At 40.6% G+C, this 19,692-nt stretch overlaps 1 protein-coding gene and 1 long non-coding RNA gene across 3 annotated transcripts in view; one reads left to right on the top strand and one right to left on the bottom strand.

The window, feature by feature from the left end:
• The window catches only part of sspo (SCO-spondin), an 84,721-nt gene that overhangs the window by 502 nt on the left and 64,527 nt on the right, over positions 1-19,692 (bottom strand). For both annotated transcript variants that reach the window (XM_044104293.1, XM_044104294.1), the window contains 13 exons: positions 17,128-17,244; positions 16,888-17,026; positions 16,520-16,716; positions 16,266-16,436; positions 15,037-15,164; positions 14,793-14,947; positions 13,930-13,976; positions 11,603-11,767; positions 10,533-10,750; positions 8,602-8,697; positions 3,545-3,605; positions 2,883-3,013; positions 1,323-1,473 (listed from right to left, as the gene is read on the bottom strand). In XM_044104293.1, the coding sequence (XP_043960228.1) occupies positions 1,323-1,473; positions 2,883-3,013; positions 3,545-3,605; positions 8,602-8,697; positions 10,533-10,750; positions 11,603-11,767; positions 13,930-13,976; positions 14,793-14,947; positions 15,037-15,164; positions 16,266-16,436; positions 16,520-16,716; positions 16,888-17,026; positions 17,128-17,244 (1,776 nt within the window). The remainder of the gene's footprint in view (positions 1-1,322; positions 1,474-2,882; positions 3,014-3,544; positions 3,606-8,601; positions 8,698-10,532; positions 10,751-11,602; positions 11,768-13,929; positions 13,977-14,792; positions 14,948-15,036; positions 15,165-16,265; positions 16,437-16,519; positions 16,717-16,887; positions 17,027-17,127; positions 17,245-19,692) is intronic.
• LOC122824093 lies at positions 10,758-16,390 on the top strand. Its single transcript, XR_006369447.1, has 3 exons — positions 10,758-10,910; positions 11,595-11,810; positions 16,269-16,390. It is a non-coding gene; the product is annotated as an uncharacterized LOC122824093 (long non-coding RNA).

The raw sequence follows: 19,692 nt of genomic DNA, 5'->3' as shown, positions 1-19,692 counted from the left end.
AAAATATAAATTGTGGTTTGGGTTAGTTTTACACTAAGCGGTGGTTAAGTTTGAGTTTCAGGTCAAGGTTAGGCTGGAGAAATTAAAGGAAGTCAATGCAAGTCCACACAAATAGTGATACAAGTCGGCGTGTGTGTGTGTCTGTGTGTGTAGGCGTCTGTGTGAGCATAGACAACTCTGGAAAAAGTTAGGAGCCCACTGCAAACTGCACTGAACCTCATTGAAAACCTGGTTCTTCCACCAAATACTGATTTCTGAACTCTTCCTGAGTTCAAACTGAGTATTGTTGCTTCTAACTGAACATGAACTTGTTTCCTTTGCATTATTTGAGGTCTGAAAACACTGCAACTTTTTTTGTTATTTTGAGCATTTCTCATTTACTGCAAATAAATACTGCATTTCTGCTTGAAACTTCAGAGACGTGTTGTCAGTAGTTCAGAATAAAAGAACAATGTTCATTTCACTTAAACATAAACCTACAAAGAGTAAAATCACAGAAAAATCATTTTAACTGGTCTCTTCATTTTTTCCAGAGCTGTACATGTGCTCTCATTTTTGCGAGTGTGTGTGTGTGTGCGTGCGTGGGTGTGTGTGTGTGTGTGTGTGTGCATTAGAGATGGATTGTCCCTAAAAGTGAAGCCGTCAGGTGTAATGTGTGCAGCGGAGTAGCAGTGGGAGATGGGGAGTGATGCTTTCCAATTAACTAACGCAATTAACCAGGTTGATTAATGGATCAACATGCAGCTCCTTCACAGGTCGGAGCTCTGCTTTCATTATTCAGGAGCATCACAAGTTAACGCCTGTTTAACCGAGACTTCAGTGGATGTGCATCTACATATGTGAAAATGCCAGTGACTATGTTTATGTTTGAGCCCAGAGTCACTGACTGGATAATTGGACTAAAACATGAGTGGAGTTATATAATTATTGAGTAGCAATTAAGTCTTTGGAAAGTTTTAAAAAGAAAAATCAATATTGTAGCTTATTTATTTTAAATGACATTTTACCTAGCTTCTTTGTAACTTCCTAATGCAAGAATTTCTTTTTTTTTTTTTTTATCTCACAGCTTTCATTTCTCTTTCTTCAAAAAGATGAGGAAAAGGCATAATTAATGTGGCTTTATGAAGAACAATGGTCTATAAGAAAACATCTCTGACCTTTCCCTTTGTTTGAAAAGCATGTTGTTGGCTAGAAGTGAGCACTGTGCACTCATCTGTCTTTTGTGTGCAGTCGTAGCATATGCCTCATTTTCATACCGACATGAGAGACAGATATGCAAATCCCCCCCACCTCCCTGGCCCCCCCGCCCCAGTGTTCCTCACCATGACAGCTGGTGCACTCGCAGCTGGTAATGACTGGTAGGAAGACCTGCTCACTTTCTCCACTCGCACACTGCAGGTTGAGGAAGCGGACCGGTTTCACCAGGTCCAGCTTGTAGCTGCAGCACTCGCACTCTGAGCGGAGGTGGGGCTCCTGCATGTAGAGAGGAGGGAGAAAAGCAACAGAGAAGAGAGGAAGGAGGTAGTAAAATGAGAACCAGACTGAAACAGAGGACCCTTGTTTTGAAGCTAAAAGTGCTGTCACGCTGGCTTTTCTTGCTATGAATGGTGGCATAAGTGAAAATGTGTTTTACTATTCTCTAAACATTAAGAAATAGAGCAAATTTAGATATAGTTAAATAGAAAGATAGACAAGCCAGATCACTAGCTAGACAGAAAGAGATAACTAGCTAGCTAGATAGTACGAGATAGTTAGCTAGATAGATAAGCTACATAGCCACCCACGTAGCAGACCGACCAGGCCCTGATCTGGCATTCTGCTGGCACATCTGGCAAACCTCTGGCATGGCAAACTGGATGTGAACCACAGCCAATGGATGGATGGATGGATGGATGGATGGATGGATGGATGGATGGATGGATGCCAGATCTGTCCTGCACATGGCCCAGTTCTGGAAGTAGTTATGTCACCCATGAGGCAGACAATTCATTTTCTCCTCACCAGGTGATTGTGGCTCACTCAATAAACAGGGGTGGATACTAAAATCTCAGACGTAAAAAGGATGGAACATAACAAATGTCAAAAGCTGGCGTCTAATTTGAGTCAGTGGGAAAGGGCAAAATTAATGTCAAAGTTAATTGTTTAAAATGAACAATAACCACTCAATGTTTTGGTAAAAGATAAACTCTAACAGCACCTTCTTTTATTTATGTTGTCCATTTAATGGAAAAATTAAAACATCCTCAAACCAGACAACAGTTCAGCCCTTGGTGAATGAAAATAAAACTTTTCTGTGCTGCCTAGTCACCGTTTCAAACTCCGGGTTGCTACAGTAACGAGAAATTATGATGCATTTGGCAGAGCTGATGTTTATTTTTACTCATCTCCCTGGACTATTTTTATTTATTTTTCCCCCCAACAATGAATGTGTAGATGCCAAGGAAGATTCGAGTCACCATAGTGATGAGTTTGCTGTTTTAAAAGGATGAAAAGACAAAAACAAGAAGAAAGGAAAAACAAGATAAGTACATGCATTTCCCATGGCTCATCTATCCATTAATGAATCATGAACCTTTGTTGGGAAGACATGTGTAACTTCCAAGTCAATCAGATAACTTAGTTTGAACTTGGGAGAGTGCTTAGACAAATCTGTGTGTTAAACTTTGTTTTATTTCATAAAAGCACACAAAGAACCGTGAGGTGATCAAGCTTTATAGACCAAATGAAGAAATTTGAGGTTATAGCAGGTTTCACCAGTATATAACATTTAAATATAAAATTTTATAGTCGTGAGTATGACGGTCATTTGTTCACACAGAAAGATTCTCAGTATACGTGTGTGTGTGTGTGTGTGTGGGTGTATTCATCTCATCTCCCCATACCTCCATGATGACATCAGTCCAGGACAGACAGCGTCCCCTGCAGAAGCTGACCTCCACGTTGTCAAGCCAACAGTCTCCCTTGGTGATGTTCCGGACCTCGACGTAGCGCCTGCACTCCGCCCCAGGCTCACCTGGTGGAAACAGAGACGAGGACGAGAACAGCGGAGAGACAAGACGAGGAAACGCAGCAAAAGCACAGAATCATTTAGTTTCTGCATAGAAAGAAGAAACAGAGGGATGATATGAGGGGAAGGAAGAGCAGAGAGCACAGTGACATTGCCTTGCCCTCACAGCATGTGACATTTCTTCCGCAGGGAGACAGATTAAAGCCCCAGTGCAGGCTAAGTAAAGTAATCTCTCACTAATTGGAGACTGCAGCACTCGGTTTTTACCCTTTTAGAAAATGAAGAATGGAGCATTCACGTCCACTGAAGTGCTTTGGAGGCCATCACTATAAAGGCTGTTTCAATATGTGCTTGTCAGAACAGTTAGCGTCACATTAGCATCATCTGCTAATCCATATAAACTCCCAAAGAGTTGAAAGATGAGACAGAGTATTTGACGTGCCGATTAAGAGACAGATTAACATGACAATGAGAGCATCAGGAAGAGAATGATTCACGTGTCCAGACACACGCTAACTTCCTGCATGTTGCACTGACCTGGGAACTGTTTTCTGCAGACTGGACAGCAGCTGCCTGGTTCCTCCACTTTCACTTCCCCCTGAGAAGGAGATGATGATTACTTTAGCATAGTTTTCAAGTTGTCTACTGAAGACTTTTTTTTTTCTTTACAGTGTAACTTTTAAAAACTGCAAATTGAGGTCAATCCAGTAGGCAGGAAGATCAATATTCCATATCATAAATGTTGAAGTCAGAATATTATTAGGCCTGTCGCAAAAATCAATTAATCAATTAATCACATGATAACTTAAAACAAACTCATTAATTTCCATTTATCTCTTTTTTTGCCTCTTTCTACCGAAAACTGTATGGTAAAAGTTTTGAGTTTTATGCTTTAGTCTCAACTAGCCCTTATTTCGAAGGAGAATTTTGTTTACAAAGACTTCAAAATTCATTTCACTTGTTTTGTTTATTTATTTTGTATATTGAAAAAGTCTTCCAGTTCCAATGTTAAATGTTCATTAGAATTTAAAGTGGAGTGATCTGTCAGTATTTGCTCTTGCATGATTATTACATTTTTTTAACCATCATATGACTTACATATAGTTTCAAAACAACAACATTTTAGTTTATCGCAATAACTTCTGGAACAATTTATCCAGAAATTTGTTATTGTGGGACCGAAATATCACGCAGCTACATACAAATAAATAGATATATTAAAAGCAAAATGTGGGAGACACTGATGTTGGAATTGTTAGTTGTTTTTTTTATGTTGTTTGCATTTTTAATATTAATCAGAAGGGTAAAGGAAATCCAGTTAATAGAATAGGATTCTTCAAGTCTTCAACAAACGTCCCGTTATTTGTTCTGTTCAGAGTGACAGCACCACATTTGGACCACATCAGTGATGTCAATTACTTTGGAAGTTATTTGTATTATATATTTTTAATTAATAGGATAAAAGCTTTACCTAACTTCCCTCCAACCTGCCAATAATTTTTCCACTTGATCATTTTCAGATCATTTTATTCAAATCTATAACTCTACCACCAACTAAAAAAAAAAGTCTACTTTAGGTTTTTCTTGGTCGTGTCTTAAACGTTATCTCATCAAAATCAAAGTAATAAAAATATTGAGCCTCTGCTTGTATTTTAGAGAACTACCTTCGTACAACATTGGTTTTCTTCTTGCAGCAACAGCATCCTGTATGTGTTTGGATGCTCTGATGCCAGTGTTCTTCCTGTTGTGGGATTTTTCAGCCATAATTTCAGTCCCATGTTTCTTAGATGTTTTAGTGGACGGAAAACTGCTGAAGACTTTGCCCGATTTGGAAAGGTGAACTTTTTGACCTTCAGCTAGGAAGATCCCAGAGATTCCCTCTGCTTGCATAAGTTTGTATCTGAGTGTTCAGTGTTTTCTCTAACTTTCCAAACATATTAGATTATTCTAATAGTTTGGTTGGATTAGATTAGCTGTTCATTTTTGATCAGTTGTAAAGTCAGGGTGCATGGCTACTTGTTTCTGTGTGAGGCAGACAGCAGTGAAAAAAAACACAATTTCACAATTGCTGTGTTTCCATTAAGAAACGCAATTAGAATCACACAGGACAAAGTTTGTGCACACGATAAGTCATTAAAAAAAAACATGCTGTACCATCATCCTCCTACAACTACTTCCTATAATCATCTTCTTCATGGTCTGCGCCTGTAGTAACATCTGGTTGTTGATCATGTGACTCGTGTGATGTGAAAAAAAAAAAGTGCTTCTGTTAACATTTTGGAAAAACAACCAATGTTGATACGGCCAAAGAAATCACTTCGTCCAAACTTTCCATCAAAGAAACAAGTTTGTTTTTTTCAAAAGCAGCGTGTTTCCATTACGAGAATTCATTTTCAAAATGTCAACCGCAGCTACTGTTGACTGAGCAAAGCTGGTAGAATATTTCCATAGGCAGATGCTCAATCGGTCTTGGATCACAGTACACAAAAAAGAAAAAAAAAATTGTTGACTTTTCTCAGAAAACTTCTAGGACATATCTTAGAATTACAAGACAATATTGCTTTCTTCGTTTTCTCAACTGGGGCCAGTAGCAGGACAGCTATGCTAGAGAAACCAGGGTGAAAAATGGCAAAAGGGACAAAAACAAGACACAAATGAGGAGACTAAAAATAGTACGCAGGAGACAGGGCTGTAGGAACACGCAGGAGGGAGTGTGAAGGAATGACACTGCAAAGGAGAAGATATGCAGGACAGTCACCATGCAGACAATGAAATGTGTGGTGCTGTGTGATACCCAGGGCTGACAAAAGCTGCTGAGGAAGTCTAAGAGTAGACCTTGGCATTGTGGCTGCCACATCCCAAAGTCACCTCAGCATCCTACTCTGCTCTGTGACACCTAAACATACACATACATCCAAAAACCCTTTTATCCTCCGCTGTGCCACAAGACCACTTCAGGTTCTGGAGTTTTTAATATGGGAAAACGTGGGGGAAAATGGAATAATAGTAGAGGTTAATGTAAAATACTTACAATGCCGGTCAGGACTTTACATAGACTCATCATTATTTACTTTTGGCCTTTATAAAAACGCATTGGAGCTGTTCCTTTTTATCCGTAAAAGGTTTATGCAACACACAATGTCTTGTTAAAACAAGAATAATATGAAAAACATTAATGCAGATTTTCAGTATATAATATGTTCACAATCTTAGAGCCATGAACATCCAGTTCCACCAGTACAGGCAACAAAACATCAACATCAACAGATTATAAACCCTCTGTTTAATTGAACAATCTACAGATCTTTCAGCCACTTACTAACTAACAATGAGACTGATGTCGTAAAAGAACAAAGTTAATAACTTCATACGGTGGCTCCCTTCCAGGCCATAGCAGAGAGGAAAGAATGTATCTGCTTTCCAACGCTCCAGTCAGGCCAAACTAAAATCAGCTGCTGGGTCTCCCAAACAAAACACTTCACATTCTTCTCTGCCTGCATGTTTGTTGTTTCTTTGTTCAGTTGACCGGCCGGTCAGTGCAGTCGATAATGGTACCTTACACAAAGAGGAAGGAATATTAAAAAGAAATGGATAAGACAATGATCCCAAACACACGTCAGCACTGGCTTTGGAACATCATCACTCTGGAATGGCCTTAACTTTATTGAAAATGTGTGCAATTAGTTCTTTCAGCTTGTGAATTTCAACAAAAGAATCTGTAGTTTTTCTGCATCTTGCTAAGGGACGTCTAAGTATTAAAGTATCCTAATATTCTTTAGGTTGTATGTTTACATTTGAGTCTTTTGAAAACTCATCGAATGTGTTTGTTGTATAATCATCCGTGTCTGGATCTAACGGATGACAAAGAGTCGGTGTTTGAGAGGAAAACCTCCTGACAGGTTTTCTCACCAGCTTTGATAACATGTTGAGTAAACTACCCAGAACAAGGAGCTCAAAGCTGACTCATAAATCAACTGCATGCTGACAGAAAGAAGTGTTGAGACGGAAACCAGCAGGCATTAAATGACCTTTCCGTACTGACTGAGGTGCAACTTCACGGAGGCATAACTCCGAGAAAACAGGAAGGAATTTGAGAGTGTCAGGCGGAATCATTGCATTGGCCCATTTACTTTCATCACTGCCTACGTACAGCAACCATGAGCTAAAAATACCTATTCAGATCACAGTGTCAAGAATGAGACGGCAGATTTTGCCTGCTGTGGCTTATTTTGAACTTGCTCTCCAAGGGGAAATTTTTTATGAGGCCTGAGAAGTTACATTTTCTCCTTGTTTCATCTAAGGTAGGTGTGCAACGACAAATTTGATTCTGTTGAGGTTGATATACCATGTTGTAGCCCATGGTTAAATTTAGCACTTCAGTGTTTTAACATTAGCTTTTGCTAAATACTGTGATGGAATAGCGTGTTAGTGCTAGCAGAGCTAATGATCAGTGCTTAAGGGTTAGCACAACTAGCTTTTTAGCTAGCTGTCCCACGTGTCTCCTGAGTATTGGTGAGCACAGCAAAATGAACTGCAAATTCCTCTGAATGCCATTACTCAAAGCATTTTGTCCTAAATAACTAAACAGAGGTCGCCATGACAGCGCTTTCTTTAACTGCTGAGTCATCAAACTTCCTGACTAATCTTGACTCACACCACCTGCTGTCAGTGTAGTCTGTGATTTTATGTCAGCTGCTCTCTAACTGTAATGACAACCAGTTGTTATAAAATCATGGCCTATTTTGGGTTTGTTGATCCTCAACAAGAAAATCATGTTTATTGTTCAATACCATAAGCACTCTGCATTAAATTTACATCAACATGAATGAGTTCTGCTTTATTTATCACGTTTTGTCTGAATAAGAGTGAAAGTCCGTATATACATGAGAGCATATTTAGCAGATTAGCGCATAGATTATGCCATTGCAATGGTTTTATTCTCTGCTGTTGTCTTTGCCCTGGTTTCATAAAATGTACTTTATAATGGCTGAATTACCAAAACATCTGCTCTTGTTTACAGTTTTGAATAATTTCCTAGTCTTAAAGCAAAAACGAGTCTGAAATTCTGAGTCACAACTTGATTTTTTGCTTGATTTTTCCTCCCGTTCCCAGTTGGGAAAAACCAGCAGCAGTTGCGGTCAGTTGATGGCGGCGAGTTGGCTTCAAAATCTGTCAGTGTGAAATAACCATTACTTGGTTATGGTTCCTGCATAATTTAGATTTAGAACCACAAGACTTAATTGTAGAAACATGTTGGAACAAAATATCTGCGGCTGTGGGGTCAAACAGAGACCGCAGCCTGGTGAGCGAATGGCAGCATGTAGTTTGTTATTTCCACTGCTGTTTGAGCCAATTAGTGTTCAAATATCTATAAATGATCTAGTATTGACAAATTATTCATGTTGTTTCTGCTCTGTTATGACTGAATGGTTTGTTGAAAGGCTGTATTTTGACATATTTAGCATAAGCCCAGTGTTATACCTGATATAAAGGAAAATCTAAGGTTCTAACTGTGAACATTTTGGAGAAGCAATATTAGCGTTGGCAGCACATCAGCTGGTTATGTAAAGCTTTTATTCATTTCTGGCTCTCACCTCTTCGCAGTAAAGTGGAGGACACCTCGCCTGGCACAGCGTCCTCCCGTTCACACAGCTGCATGAAAGACAGCCCTCTTCCCACTCCGATCCCGCCTGCCACACACACAGCAAAAAACACACGCATTATTACATTCACTAGTAAAATCAAAGTTTTTATATGACATTTTATATGACAGGATAGAAAATAAACATTTCTGCCACTCATGGTTAATGTTAGTGTGGAATCATTAATAATCGATGTGAAAATCATAACAGAAACATGACCCTGAACATAACTTGCAAAACCTAATATTGTGCACTGGCCTAGTTAACATCAATTGGAGCCTGAAGTCTTTTGTGGCGCTCTGGTTGAGGCGTTTGGTGAAGCGGCCCTGTTTCTCCTGACAAAAGGTTTTTCTAAGGCTGTTTCATGTAAATAGGAACCTACAAAATTCGCTTTCATTCCCAAACGCAGCTTCTCTGCTTTCATTTTTCTGGAGCCCACTTTTTTTTCATTCTAACCATCGTCAATGAAAATAAAAAGAGTTCTACGTTTAACTTGTGTTTTTTTTTTCAACTTTACAAATATAACAAAGTGCTGTGGTTCAGCAGATCCCTGAGGGATTTTGTAAGACATTTAATAGTACTGACCTGACTTTTTTATTTGAAAAGACAAAACAAACCCATAACATGCTCCGTTATATACAGTTCTTTAGTACTTTTAGCAATTTCTTTTCTATTTATTGCATATTTTTCTCCTATTTTATAGCACACTCAAGTAACTGTGTTGCCTTCAGCTTTTTATAGCAAATAAAAACAAATTGACTTTGCAATTAGATCCCTTGAAATTGGCCTCAGGAGGGAATGAAACACAACAATGCTCCTCCATTGTGTTGTTTACAGTCGTTCTTAGGAGTGTATGCACGTGGCACGTGATGAACTCGGCAGATGTGTGTTTGCTAATGTGCTGCTGCTGCTTGTGAGAAAAAAAAACAATAATAATGGCGCCCCTCCACCTCCACAACCAATTAGCACAATGACCATACACTAGCATGATTGACTGCACAAAGAAACCTCCTTATTTCACAGAATATGTGTCTCATACTACACTGTCACCACATAGTGATAGTTTTAACAAATATGTAAAAGTAAAAAAAAAAACTAAAAAAAAACTATTGTTTATAAAAGTTCCACACTACATGAGAACCTGATCCAGTTTTATGGATTATGTTAAATCTAATCAGGTCTTAATAGAATAATCAAATTCACTTCAATACAAACCAGTTATTTACTCAAAATCAGAGCCAGTTCCATTCATTTCAATCTTAATCATTATTTATTAAAAGTTTCCCTCATTAGAAGTTTCTGCTCACACTGGGCCGTACCATGTAGCAGGCATTTGGTGGTCCAAAAATAAATTCATAAGAACATGAGTCGACCCTGTGTGACAGAAAGCAGGAATACAGACTGAAAGACAGAAAGCTCAGAGGGAAAGAATCAGCTGTTCCACGAGAGAAATAAAGCCGACCTGTGAGAAAAGAGAGGGGGGGAGAGAGAAGAAAGGCTGATCAAGGTGAGGGTAGCAGAACTCTTGTCAGTGTGTGATTAATTCAGCAACGCTCTAATATCCCTTCCTTCATGAATAATTCCTGGCAGGCTTGCCCGGTTGCGGCCGGAGAACAGGCTTTCCACGGGGCCCCGCTGCATAATGGATGATGCTGCGGCGACGGAGAGGCCTTGTGGTGTAATGTGGCCCCTCAGCCTGATCGCTCATCTTCCAACAGGCTCTTCTTCTCCTTCTTCATGAGTAAACACCACGATGCGGACGAAACGCACACACCGCAGTCACACGGTTAAAACGGGAACAAGCTGCCAGCTTTACTGGCCGTCAGGCCTTCACTGGTCTGGTTATGGTGTGTATGCGTGTGGGCGTGTGTGTGTGTGTGTACCTCTCGCAGGACACCCTGGTCGTGGCAGGGGCAGAGGGCGGGGATGACGCAGGTACCCTCCGGGTTTCGGTACAGCCCCTCCAGACACACGCAGCCCCCGGCCAAGCGGCTGCAGCTGGCGGGGGGTGTGGAGTAAATGTCCCCACAGCTCCTCTCACACGGCGGGGCCTCCTCCTCCTCCGGGCGGCTCCGCCTCCACCGCTCCCCACTGGGACAAGCTGCACAGGGTGACAGGGAGGCAAAGGGAGGTGAAGTAAATCCCCCCCAGCTGTTCCACTTCTGGATGAATCTCTACCAGCTTTGGACATGGAGAGTCTGAAATCTTTTTTTTTTTTTTTTCTAAAAAACTCAGAGAGATGGATAAGATCAGCTTCACAAGTAAGTATCAGCTGATCACCCAAAATTTAGGAAATTGTGGCAGATTTATTGAACCCCCAGTTTTTAAGCCTTGCTTCCAATTCCTTTCGATTTCAGTCTGGCCTTTGACTGATCCAGTATTCAGCTACAGCCAAGTCTGCATGTTTAGCTGCATGTTTGCTGGAAGACAAAACTCCACCAGGTCTCAGGTCAAGATTTTTTTTCAGGGCTGTTGCCTGTTCCAACAAACAATTAATCACATGATCAATTAAAACAAGCTCAATAATTTCCATTCCATTTTCCAAAGATACAACTCTTCAGTCTGCTGCTTTGGTATTAATTAGCCCTTTTTTAAACTGATCCATTGAACTCTTCTACTCTTTAAAAATCTTGGCAGTTGTTGTAATGGAGGATTTTCTTTGGAAAGGTTTTACAATTAGCAAACAACAAAGAAGCAGGACATTATCATCCAGACAGATGGTGGATAAAGTCAAAGAATTGATAGTAAATAATTAAAAATCTATTTATTCGTCCAACTTTGTCCATTTTGGCCCTCCATAAAATGGGGCTAAACATAAATAGAGGCTCCATCTTTCAGATTTTGGGCTGTGAAAGGGTTTTGTCGTGCCTGTGGTGACAAAATGTGGAAAAGTTCAACAAGTATGAATGCTTTTGTAAGGCGATGTTCCTAACTCTGTGCTTCAGACACTCACCACAGTCAGGAGCTGCGCAGGCCGTACTCCTGATGTTCAGTCCGTCACACGGGGCTCCGCCGTACAGGCTGGGCTGCAGAACCCGTCTGGTGGAGCTTTGCTGGCCGGTACCACAGCTGGCCGAGCACGGACTCCATGGCGACCAGCTGGACCACTGGCAGGCCACTGGACGAGGGCAGAGCAAGGCGGGTCAGAGCAACTTCACGCAGTATGTTTAGGTCGTATATTGACAAATATTTAAATGTAAGATGAAGTCGTTAGATCTGTAGCATGTAATGTTTCAGATTTTTTTTCCCTAAGTATTTGTTGAAACTTTCTGCATATTGTGACAGTATGATATGTGACAGAAAATTTGTGGGAAAAAAAAATCTCAAGTTCCTCTGCCTTCACCCAGTACTAATGAGAAACAACCAATCAGAGTGCAGGGGGCTGGACTTAACACTGTTAATCATGCTTATCTATGCTGATCATCCCTCCCCTGTTCTCTGCTATGCTACAGCTTCTTCAAGATCAGTGGTGCTCCAAGTCGGTCCTGGAGGGCCGGCATCCTGCATGTTTTAGTTCTCTCCCTGGTTTAACACACCTGGATCCAATGATGGCTCGTTAGAAGACCTAAGAGGAACATTCACATGCTGAAAAAGTTGTTACTGCCACCAGGGAGAGAAATAAAACATGCAGGAAGTCGGCCCTCCAGGACCGACTTTGGGCACCCCTGTTCTAGAGAGAGTCTGGCATGAATGCTAAATCAAGTTAGCATAGCCTGTGATGACAGCAGATAAAATGTTATCCTGTAATGGTGAGTTGTTTCTGCCATTTGCATATTTGGCAGCAGATCATTAAAATTATTGACAGCACTAAGCCCCTCCTCCTCGCTCTGATTGGCTGTTTCTAACCGGGAGCGGTGAATTTAATCAGATGGCTATGGCAGCTCAGGGAGAAGATGGAGGACATCCCTCTTTTAACAGTTTATATGCTTCATATTATACTGTCATAAAATGGTGACAGTTTAAGCAAATATGCAAAAAACAGGGTTTTTTTCACATAAAAGTTACATATATTGTTGTTTAGCAAAGAACAAAGCCTGGATTTAATAACCCAGGGGTTTCAAAGCATCTTTAAATGCTGTCCAACCTTTCAATGTCAGCATTCAACTTTTCACAACTTTAAAAAGAAATTTAAAAAAATTCTAAAGTCCCTTAATGAGCTACGTACACCTTTAAAAACTTAAAAATTAATGTTTTACTAATAATATAAAAATGTGCTAATTTTCTTCATCCCATCTTGTACAAGAAACAGAGATAAAACGATAAATAACCACTTTTTCTTTATGCTACTTTCCTTTTCCCTGATGAAACACTGCTGAGTCTGCCAAGGCATTCGCCTGCTGTGAGGCCCTCGGCCCCCTCATCCCATCACTCTCTTTCTTCTTTCTTCTCCCTACCAATTCATTATCGCTCCACAGACTTCTGATCCTGTCTGCATCTTCATCCTTTTTCCTCCTTAATTTGAATCCCACCAGTAAACTCGCATTGTTGCAAAGTGAAACGCGTCACGGTGATCGTTCGGCACCACATGTTTACGCGGCGTGACAAACGGAGACCGTGTTTTCCCTCCGCTTCGCTCAGACTTTAATTTACCCGCCGCAGCAAATGAATGAGAACTGTCATCTGAGCAAATTTACTTGCATAAAAAAATAAAGCCCCGGCACAATTACAGTGAAAGATCCGCAGCCGCCTAAAATTAAAGCCATTCTTCAACTTCAACACCAGCTGGGAAAAACGGTGAAGTAGGACCTCAAATCAATGAAAATGTCAGGTGCTGTAGAGGAGCAGAAATCCTTTTTGATCCTTTCTGTCCGTTTCACGTTGCACGACTCCAGCAACTGTTTGTCACCTCTGACTTCATTGTTACATTTCCTTCTGTTTGTTAGTCACCAAATGCAATTTGCATAGAAACCAGCTGGAACAAAATGGAAAAAAAAAAAATTATCGAGCCCCACAGCTGGTTTTATTACACATTCTCAACAGTTACCTTCCTGCAGCAAGTTAAAGCTGTTGGACTTACGGGTAAAAAGTTGCTGTGGTTTTATGCTGTCCTAAAACTTCACAACATTAAAAGAGCCGTCAGGATCCTTTTCTAAAACCAAAGCGCCAGTAATGGCTCTCATAAGCTGTGATTGATACGGCTGCAGCTCCTTTATCGTGCCCAACTGTTCAAACAGCTGGCAGTAATTATACATACAGTAAAATATCTAATCCATCATGGTGCTGAGAGTTCAGCCAGACATGGTTATTGTTTTCATTAGTGGAAAGGTTCTGGCAGCTCACCGTCGCAGCTCTCTGAGGTGCAGCTGAACGCTCCGCTTCGACAAACGCTGGAAGGAAGAGAAACTCATCAGTGACTCAACAAACAGGAAGAGTAGATCTCACTAATTAATCATTTGTTTAATCGAAAAGTTGGAGATTTTCACAAGCGGACATAAAAGCACCACGCTCCTCAGAATCCCGGATTCTGTTCATTTTTAAGATTTACTCATCTTACACAACATAAAGCAGACAGAACAATGTCAAATAAAATATAAGATGGAGGTGACAAAGTTGTATTGGAAATATACATTTTTATCTTAAGTCACCTGGTTAAATAAAGGTTAAATAAAACATTTTTAAAAAGATGTTGAAAGAGTTTACCGTCTTTTTCCAAGACTTTAGTTTTTTGATTATTTCATTGTTTTATTAACATCCATGCCATTATTAAACAAGTGAGTCGAACGTTTGTTTTTTAAATTTGAACGATGAAAAAAGTTTTTATAGGAACATAGTCACTTTTTAGCTATTTTAGCTAAAATAGTTAAAGCAACTAGTAGCTAAACTAGCTTAATTTTAGCAAGCTAAAATATTTTTAGCTATTTTAGCTAAAGCCACTAAAGGGGACAAGACCAGCTTTTAAAGACGTGGCTGTATTTACTTTTCCCTCAGGTTAAAATCTCATTTCAGACATTGTTTAAATAATGAATAAAACAGCTATTTTTTACAGATTAAATCACTTATCTTTTTAAAAATAAAAACAGAAGACATTACATTTCTTTTTAAAGAACTAAATATTTAAGAAGGTGTCTTAATTTTCATTTTTTTGGATCAATATCCTAAAATGATGCATAACGGTAATCAACACCTCTCAGCCCGTCTCTTACCATGTGTTACAGCGGTGCTGAATAACTGTTCCAGGCTGCAGCAGAACCTCCGTAAAGCCCTCGCCGCTTGTGTTCCAGCTTTGGTATTCAGGTGGCAAAGAGAGTGATGAACAGGGACAGTCTGCATGAGGCACACAGGAGCCCTCATACAACACCTAGCAAAGACAGAATGAGATGGTTACTGACAGCGATAGAGGAGCTGGATAAAACGCACAAACACTTGGAGACAAAGGGATGTCCAGACCTGTCCAGGAGGACAAGAACAGCCGGAGGCACAGGGTACAGGTAAACACTGGGTGTGTGGCCACAGGTCCTCACATGTGAAAGGACAAGAAGCTGAACAGTTGCTGTAAACCTGCCTGTTGGGACACTCTGCAACACACAAGGTGGGATATGTCAACAGCCGGAAATGAAAACAGAGACATACAGTGTTTTCACTAGCCTCAGTTCGACTGGGGACCAAAACTGTAACATTTGTTATGTTTTCAGCTGCTGTGGTTCACTTCCACACTGCACTGAGTCAAACGAACCAAACCCTTTGAAAAACTTGTTCACCTCCTCGCCTGTGGGGGCGCTGCACCAAGACCCACTGAAGGAAAAGACATATAAACCTCTGAAGGAGACACAGAGCGCAGCTTCCTTCTTTACCAAGTTAAAACAAAAATGGGCTGGCGTCAGATTTTAATCTTGGGATTTCTCTATTATCTTCAGCAGAAGAACGCAAAACATTTCTCCATTTACGCATTTGTTAGCTTCCTGCTATTGGAGCAGTGTCAAACCTGCTTGGCATTCACATATACATTCGAACGGCAACAGAGTTCACTTCAACCAAACAGAAACCCATGTTGCTAAGCAGAGCAGAGTTCACTTTTTTTTGGTTCCATCAGAGTTCGATTTTTCCTCCACAAACAACTTTCTAGGCAAACAAACTACAGTTGGATTAAAGCAGACTAAACAGCAGAGGTGTGAATGCCCCTTTAATGTATTTGTCTTTAACATCAAAGCAAATTTTACAATGTCACAAGCAGTCGGATAATGTGCCTTGCAGAACTATCCATCATTCCTTTTCATTTTACGACCTGTGTACACCCATACGTATGGAATTAGAAGCAACCCAAAGAACTGCATAATCTGAAAGGTGGGGTTCATTTGTACTGAACTCCCATGAGGCAATATTTCTGTAGAACCACGTTACACCGTTATCAAAGCTGGACCTTCTTTGCACATCAATAGACTTAAATTCTTGTCTGTTCTTCAGTGCAAGATATTTCTAACTCAGTCAGACTGCATAGAGTGTGTCAGTGAGTATCCTGCACTTAGCTTCTCCTTCCATCTTTAACTCTGACACTGTTTCTCTGTCATACAATGAGAATTTTAAAAGTTCCACAGATATGAACACCGATGCAAAGCAGTTCATAGACGATCACTTTCTGCATCTTTATCTCTCTCTCTCTCTGTGTATGTTTGCTTTACCAGGTAAGCAGCTGTTGGTGTTACAGACGGTCTGCTGTTTGAGTGGTCCAACACACGCCGCCCCACCAGGCTCTGCTTCTTGAAGGATCGTCTTGTTCCGCGTTGACACCCCTCCGCCACACGTGCTGCTGCATTCGTTCCAGGATGACCACTCACTTAACAAACAACCCTCTGAGGGAAAGAAGGAGTCGGATCGATAAACTCCAAAGGGAAATGGAGGTGGAGTATCATGAGAGCTTGAGACTGCTGCAGACCTGGACAAGATGGCAGATTGCAGCTCTCAGTCTGGGTGGTGGCAGCACATGGGGGACCGCCCTGTGTGTCCTGGCATCTTCGTGTCCTGGTTCTTTGTCCGGGTCCACAGGACACCGAGCAGGAGCTCCACGGGCCCCAAGGTTCATAAACTGGACAGGGAATCGTGGTGCACACCAGAGTGCCGTTCTCACACACACTGCCCACAGAGAGGGACAGGAGAGGCTAAGGACATTTTCTTACACAGAAAATATACAAACACAACGTACGGATCTAGGTTCTTCAAATAAATTCGGTTCTGTAGTCATCTCGTTGTTACAGGTTTGACCTTTGAAGATCAAGAATCCTCGTCACAGAGAGCTGTTCTCACCAAGTGTTACATTCAACGACAAGTTCCTCTTTAGGGCTGAACTCCGCAGTCCCATTGCCTGATGGGATACCACAGCGACACTGGCTCACCGGGACGCAGCCGCCGTCCTGCAGCAACTGGCCATCAGGACATCGACAGCCTGACGATACGGAAAAGATTGACCAGGGAAGAAAGAATCAAGAAACAATGAAGCGTGTTATTGTAGCCTGATGTTGAGGTAAAGTTAGCTCTGACGTTCACCTGAGTGACAGCTTCCTTGCAGACACTCCACATGCTCCCACAAGTCTGCACAGCTGCGAGGACACCGATTAGCACAGCTCTCCTGGAAGATCCGCTGCCTGTCCTCACAGCGCTCACCTGAGATACAGGTGAGGATGTTATGATTTAGATGTTATATGTTATGTTTACATACGAGTGATCATCCAGAGATCCTGGTCATCCATTGGAACAAGGTTCTCTTACCATTCCAGAAAATGAAGTAGATCAAACGTATTAGTCTTATAAGGACAAGTATTGATGATTCATGAGTCAAAAATGTTACTTTTTAAATCTGCCAGAAGATCCCAGTTTCACTTGTTTAAGTAGATTCAAATTACTTTGAGCTGTTATGGAACACTCTGGATTCAGACGTGTTGGAGGAAACTGCAGTCCAGATCTAGTGGTGACCAACGTCAGTCCTCAAGGCCCAGAATCCTGCATGTTCCGTTTCCCAATCAAAAGGCCAAATCCCCTCATCAGCAGGTTATTCAGCTCTGAAGGCCGTTCACTTGATTCTGCTGTGTTAGAAAATGGACACATCTAAAAGTTGCAGGATGGCTGACCTTGAGGACTGAACTTGGGTAACTCTAAAATATAAAAAGGTCAAAGTGTAAACTTTTGTGTCAGTTTTGAAATAGTAAAACCCTATTTTAAAGCATCAGCTGTCACTCATGGTGTGATATCCTCTGATTCAGCAGGTGCAGCAGAAGATATTCTGAATGCTTCTCTTGTACTTCTTTGTATTATAGTTTTTAAAAGACATCAAAGTCTCTCATATAGTTTGGGTTACCCAGAGCACTTCCACTACAACATAACCCACATTAAATTCAGACTTGATTTGTAAGCTGCTCACGTCCTGCAATATGTACAGAATCCATCTCATGATGCAATTCTGTTTTCCCTTTTGATCAGTACATCTCTGATTAAGCCTCTCGATTGAGGATTCTGTGAAAAATTAAACTAATAAGGATTGTCCCTGCTGGAGAAGAGTTGCGCCGAAGCCAACAGCTGCCTCACAGTCTGACAGAAACTGTTTACCACTAGACCTCCGCCTGCTGGCTCCAAAGCGACTCCGTGACGAACAAAACCCACCAAATGTTCTGCCTGTTGGACAAACCAAAAGGCAACTGATAGTATTTTATGTTGTGGTATATATCTTTTTGCATGGCTAAAACATAAGCGTGCACAGTGCAGAAATGCTAATTGGGAGTAGTGGGAATGGTCAGGAGCCACCATTCAGTGCCCTGAACATTACTTCAAAGCAGACTGCTAAGCTTCTGACAGAAGCTGATGTGTAGGATGATGAAGACTCTCTCAGAATCTATCAGCTTTTTAGCTAATTGTAATTCTTGACATGATTTATTTCTTCAATGCCAGTGACCAGCAAAAGACATTTTAACTTTGACCGCCATTATCAAAAACGCAGTGCAAACGTATATCTAGCAAATATATTCAAAATGACATGCTGCTGTCCAGTGATTTTTCTGCAATTTTATGTTGCTTTTTGAGTAGTAGAAGCTGCTTCTAGGCATTTATACAAGCAAAAATGTAAAAACTGTTTCAAAATGGGAAAAAAAAAAATTCTTTATAAACATTAGATCCCAATAAGAAGAATCCATGAGTTACACAGACTGCACATACAGTGTAATGAACTATGAAGCCACAAGGCTTATTATGCTGTGAGCTAATGTGTCGCATGGTGACTCTGCTCTGTTATTTCATTTATGACTAAACTGCTGTCATTTTGTAACAGGCCATATTGGGCTCTGTGCCTCATTTTAATGAGGGTATCCATGACAACTGCAGGATTGTCAATTTCTTCCAGAAAGCAAATATATGTAATTCAGCACTTTATCAGTTTATTTATTTATTTATTAAAAAAAGGAGACTAAAACTCAAATTTAAAGTCAAAGGAGAGAAATGTTTACTCTGGAATATTTTAAAGATGAACAATAGTGAATAACTTAATTATTCCTCGTTGCTAAATGAGATGCAGAGGCAGAAAATGTCCCAGTCTTGTTTTAATTTTGTTGCAACAGATTAAAATGAATGCTGCGTGTTAAAAACTGAATCAAAATGTTCTATCACATTAAGAACAGTAGTGATGTGGGTGATGTTGGTGGTGCTTGTAAAGGTTTTCTTTATGCAACAGAATCGTTATAGGAGGAAGTACAGATTTATAGGATTTGCACTGCAGCTGAAGTGCAGATGCTCACATTCATCCTGGTAAACTTTGATTTTGATCCAGTTTATTCAAAATCTTTCAATCTTTCCTCCTAACTGCACCATTCCCAGCTGTTAACATGTTCATTTAGAGTTTCTAATTTTGCAGTTGAGATCTCCTGTTTTTTAACCGTTGCACAAGTTTTCCGGAGTTCAAATTACCCATAATGCACATATTATTATTGCAGATGGTGTTGATTTTGGTTGTCAAAATCTCTAATCCATGTCTTTGTTAATATGGCTTCTCTGTGGACAGAGTCACTGGTACTTGAGGAGTTTTCAGTGCATGACGGCGTCCTTAGTAACTCCTGGTCATCCTAACCA

This window comes from Gambusia affinis, linkage group LG21, assembly GCF_019740435.1.
Source record: "Gambusia affinis linkage group LG21, SWU_Gaff_1.0, whole genome shotgun sequence".
NCBI classification, from domain to species: Eukaryota; Metazoa; Chordata; class Actinopteri; order Cyprinodontiformes; family Poeciliidae; genus Gambusia; species Gambusia affinis.
This window is presented reverse-complemented; position numbering and strand designations above follow the sequence as displayed.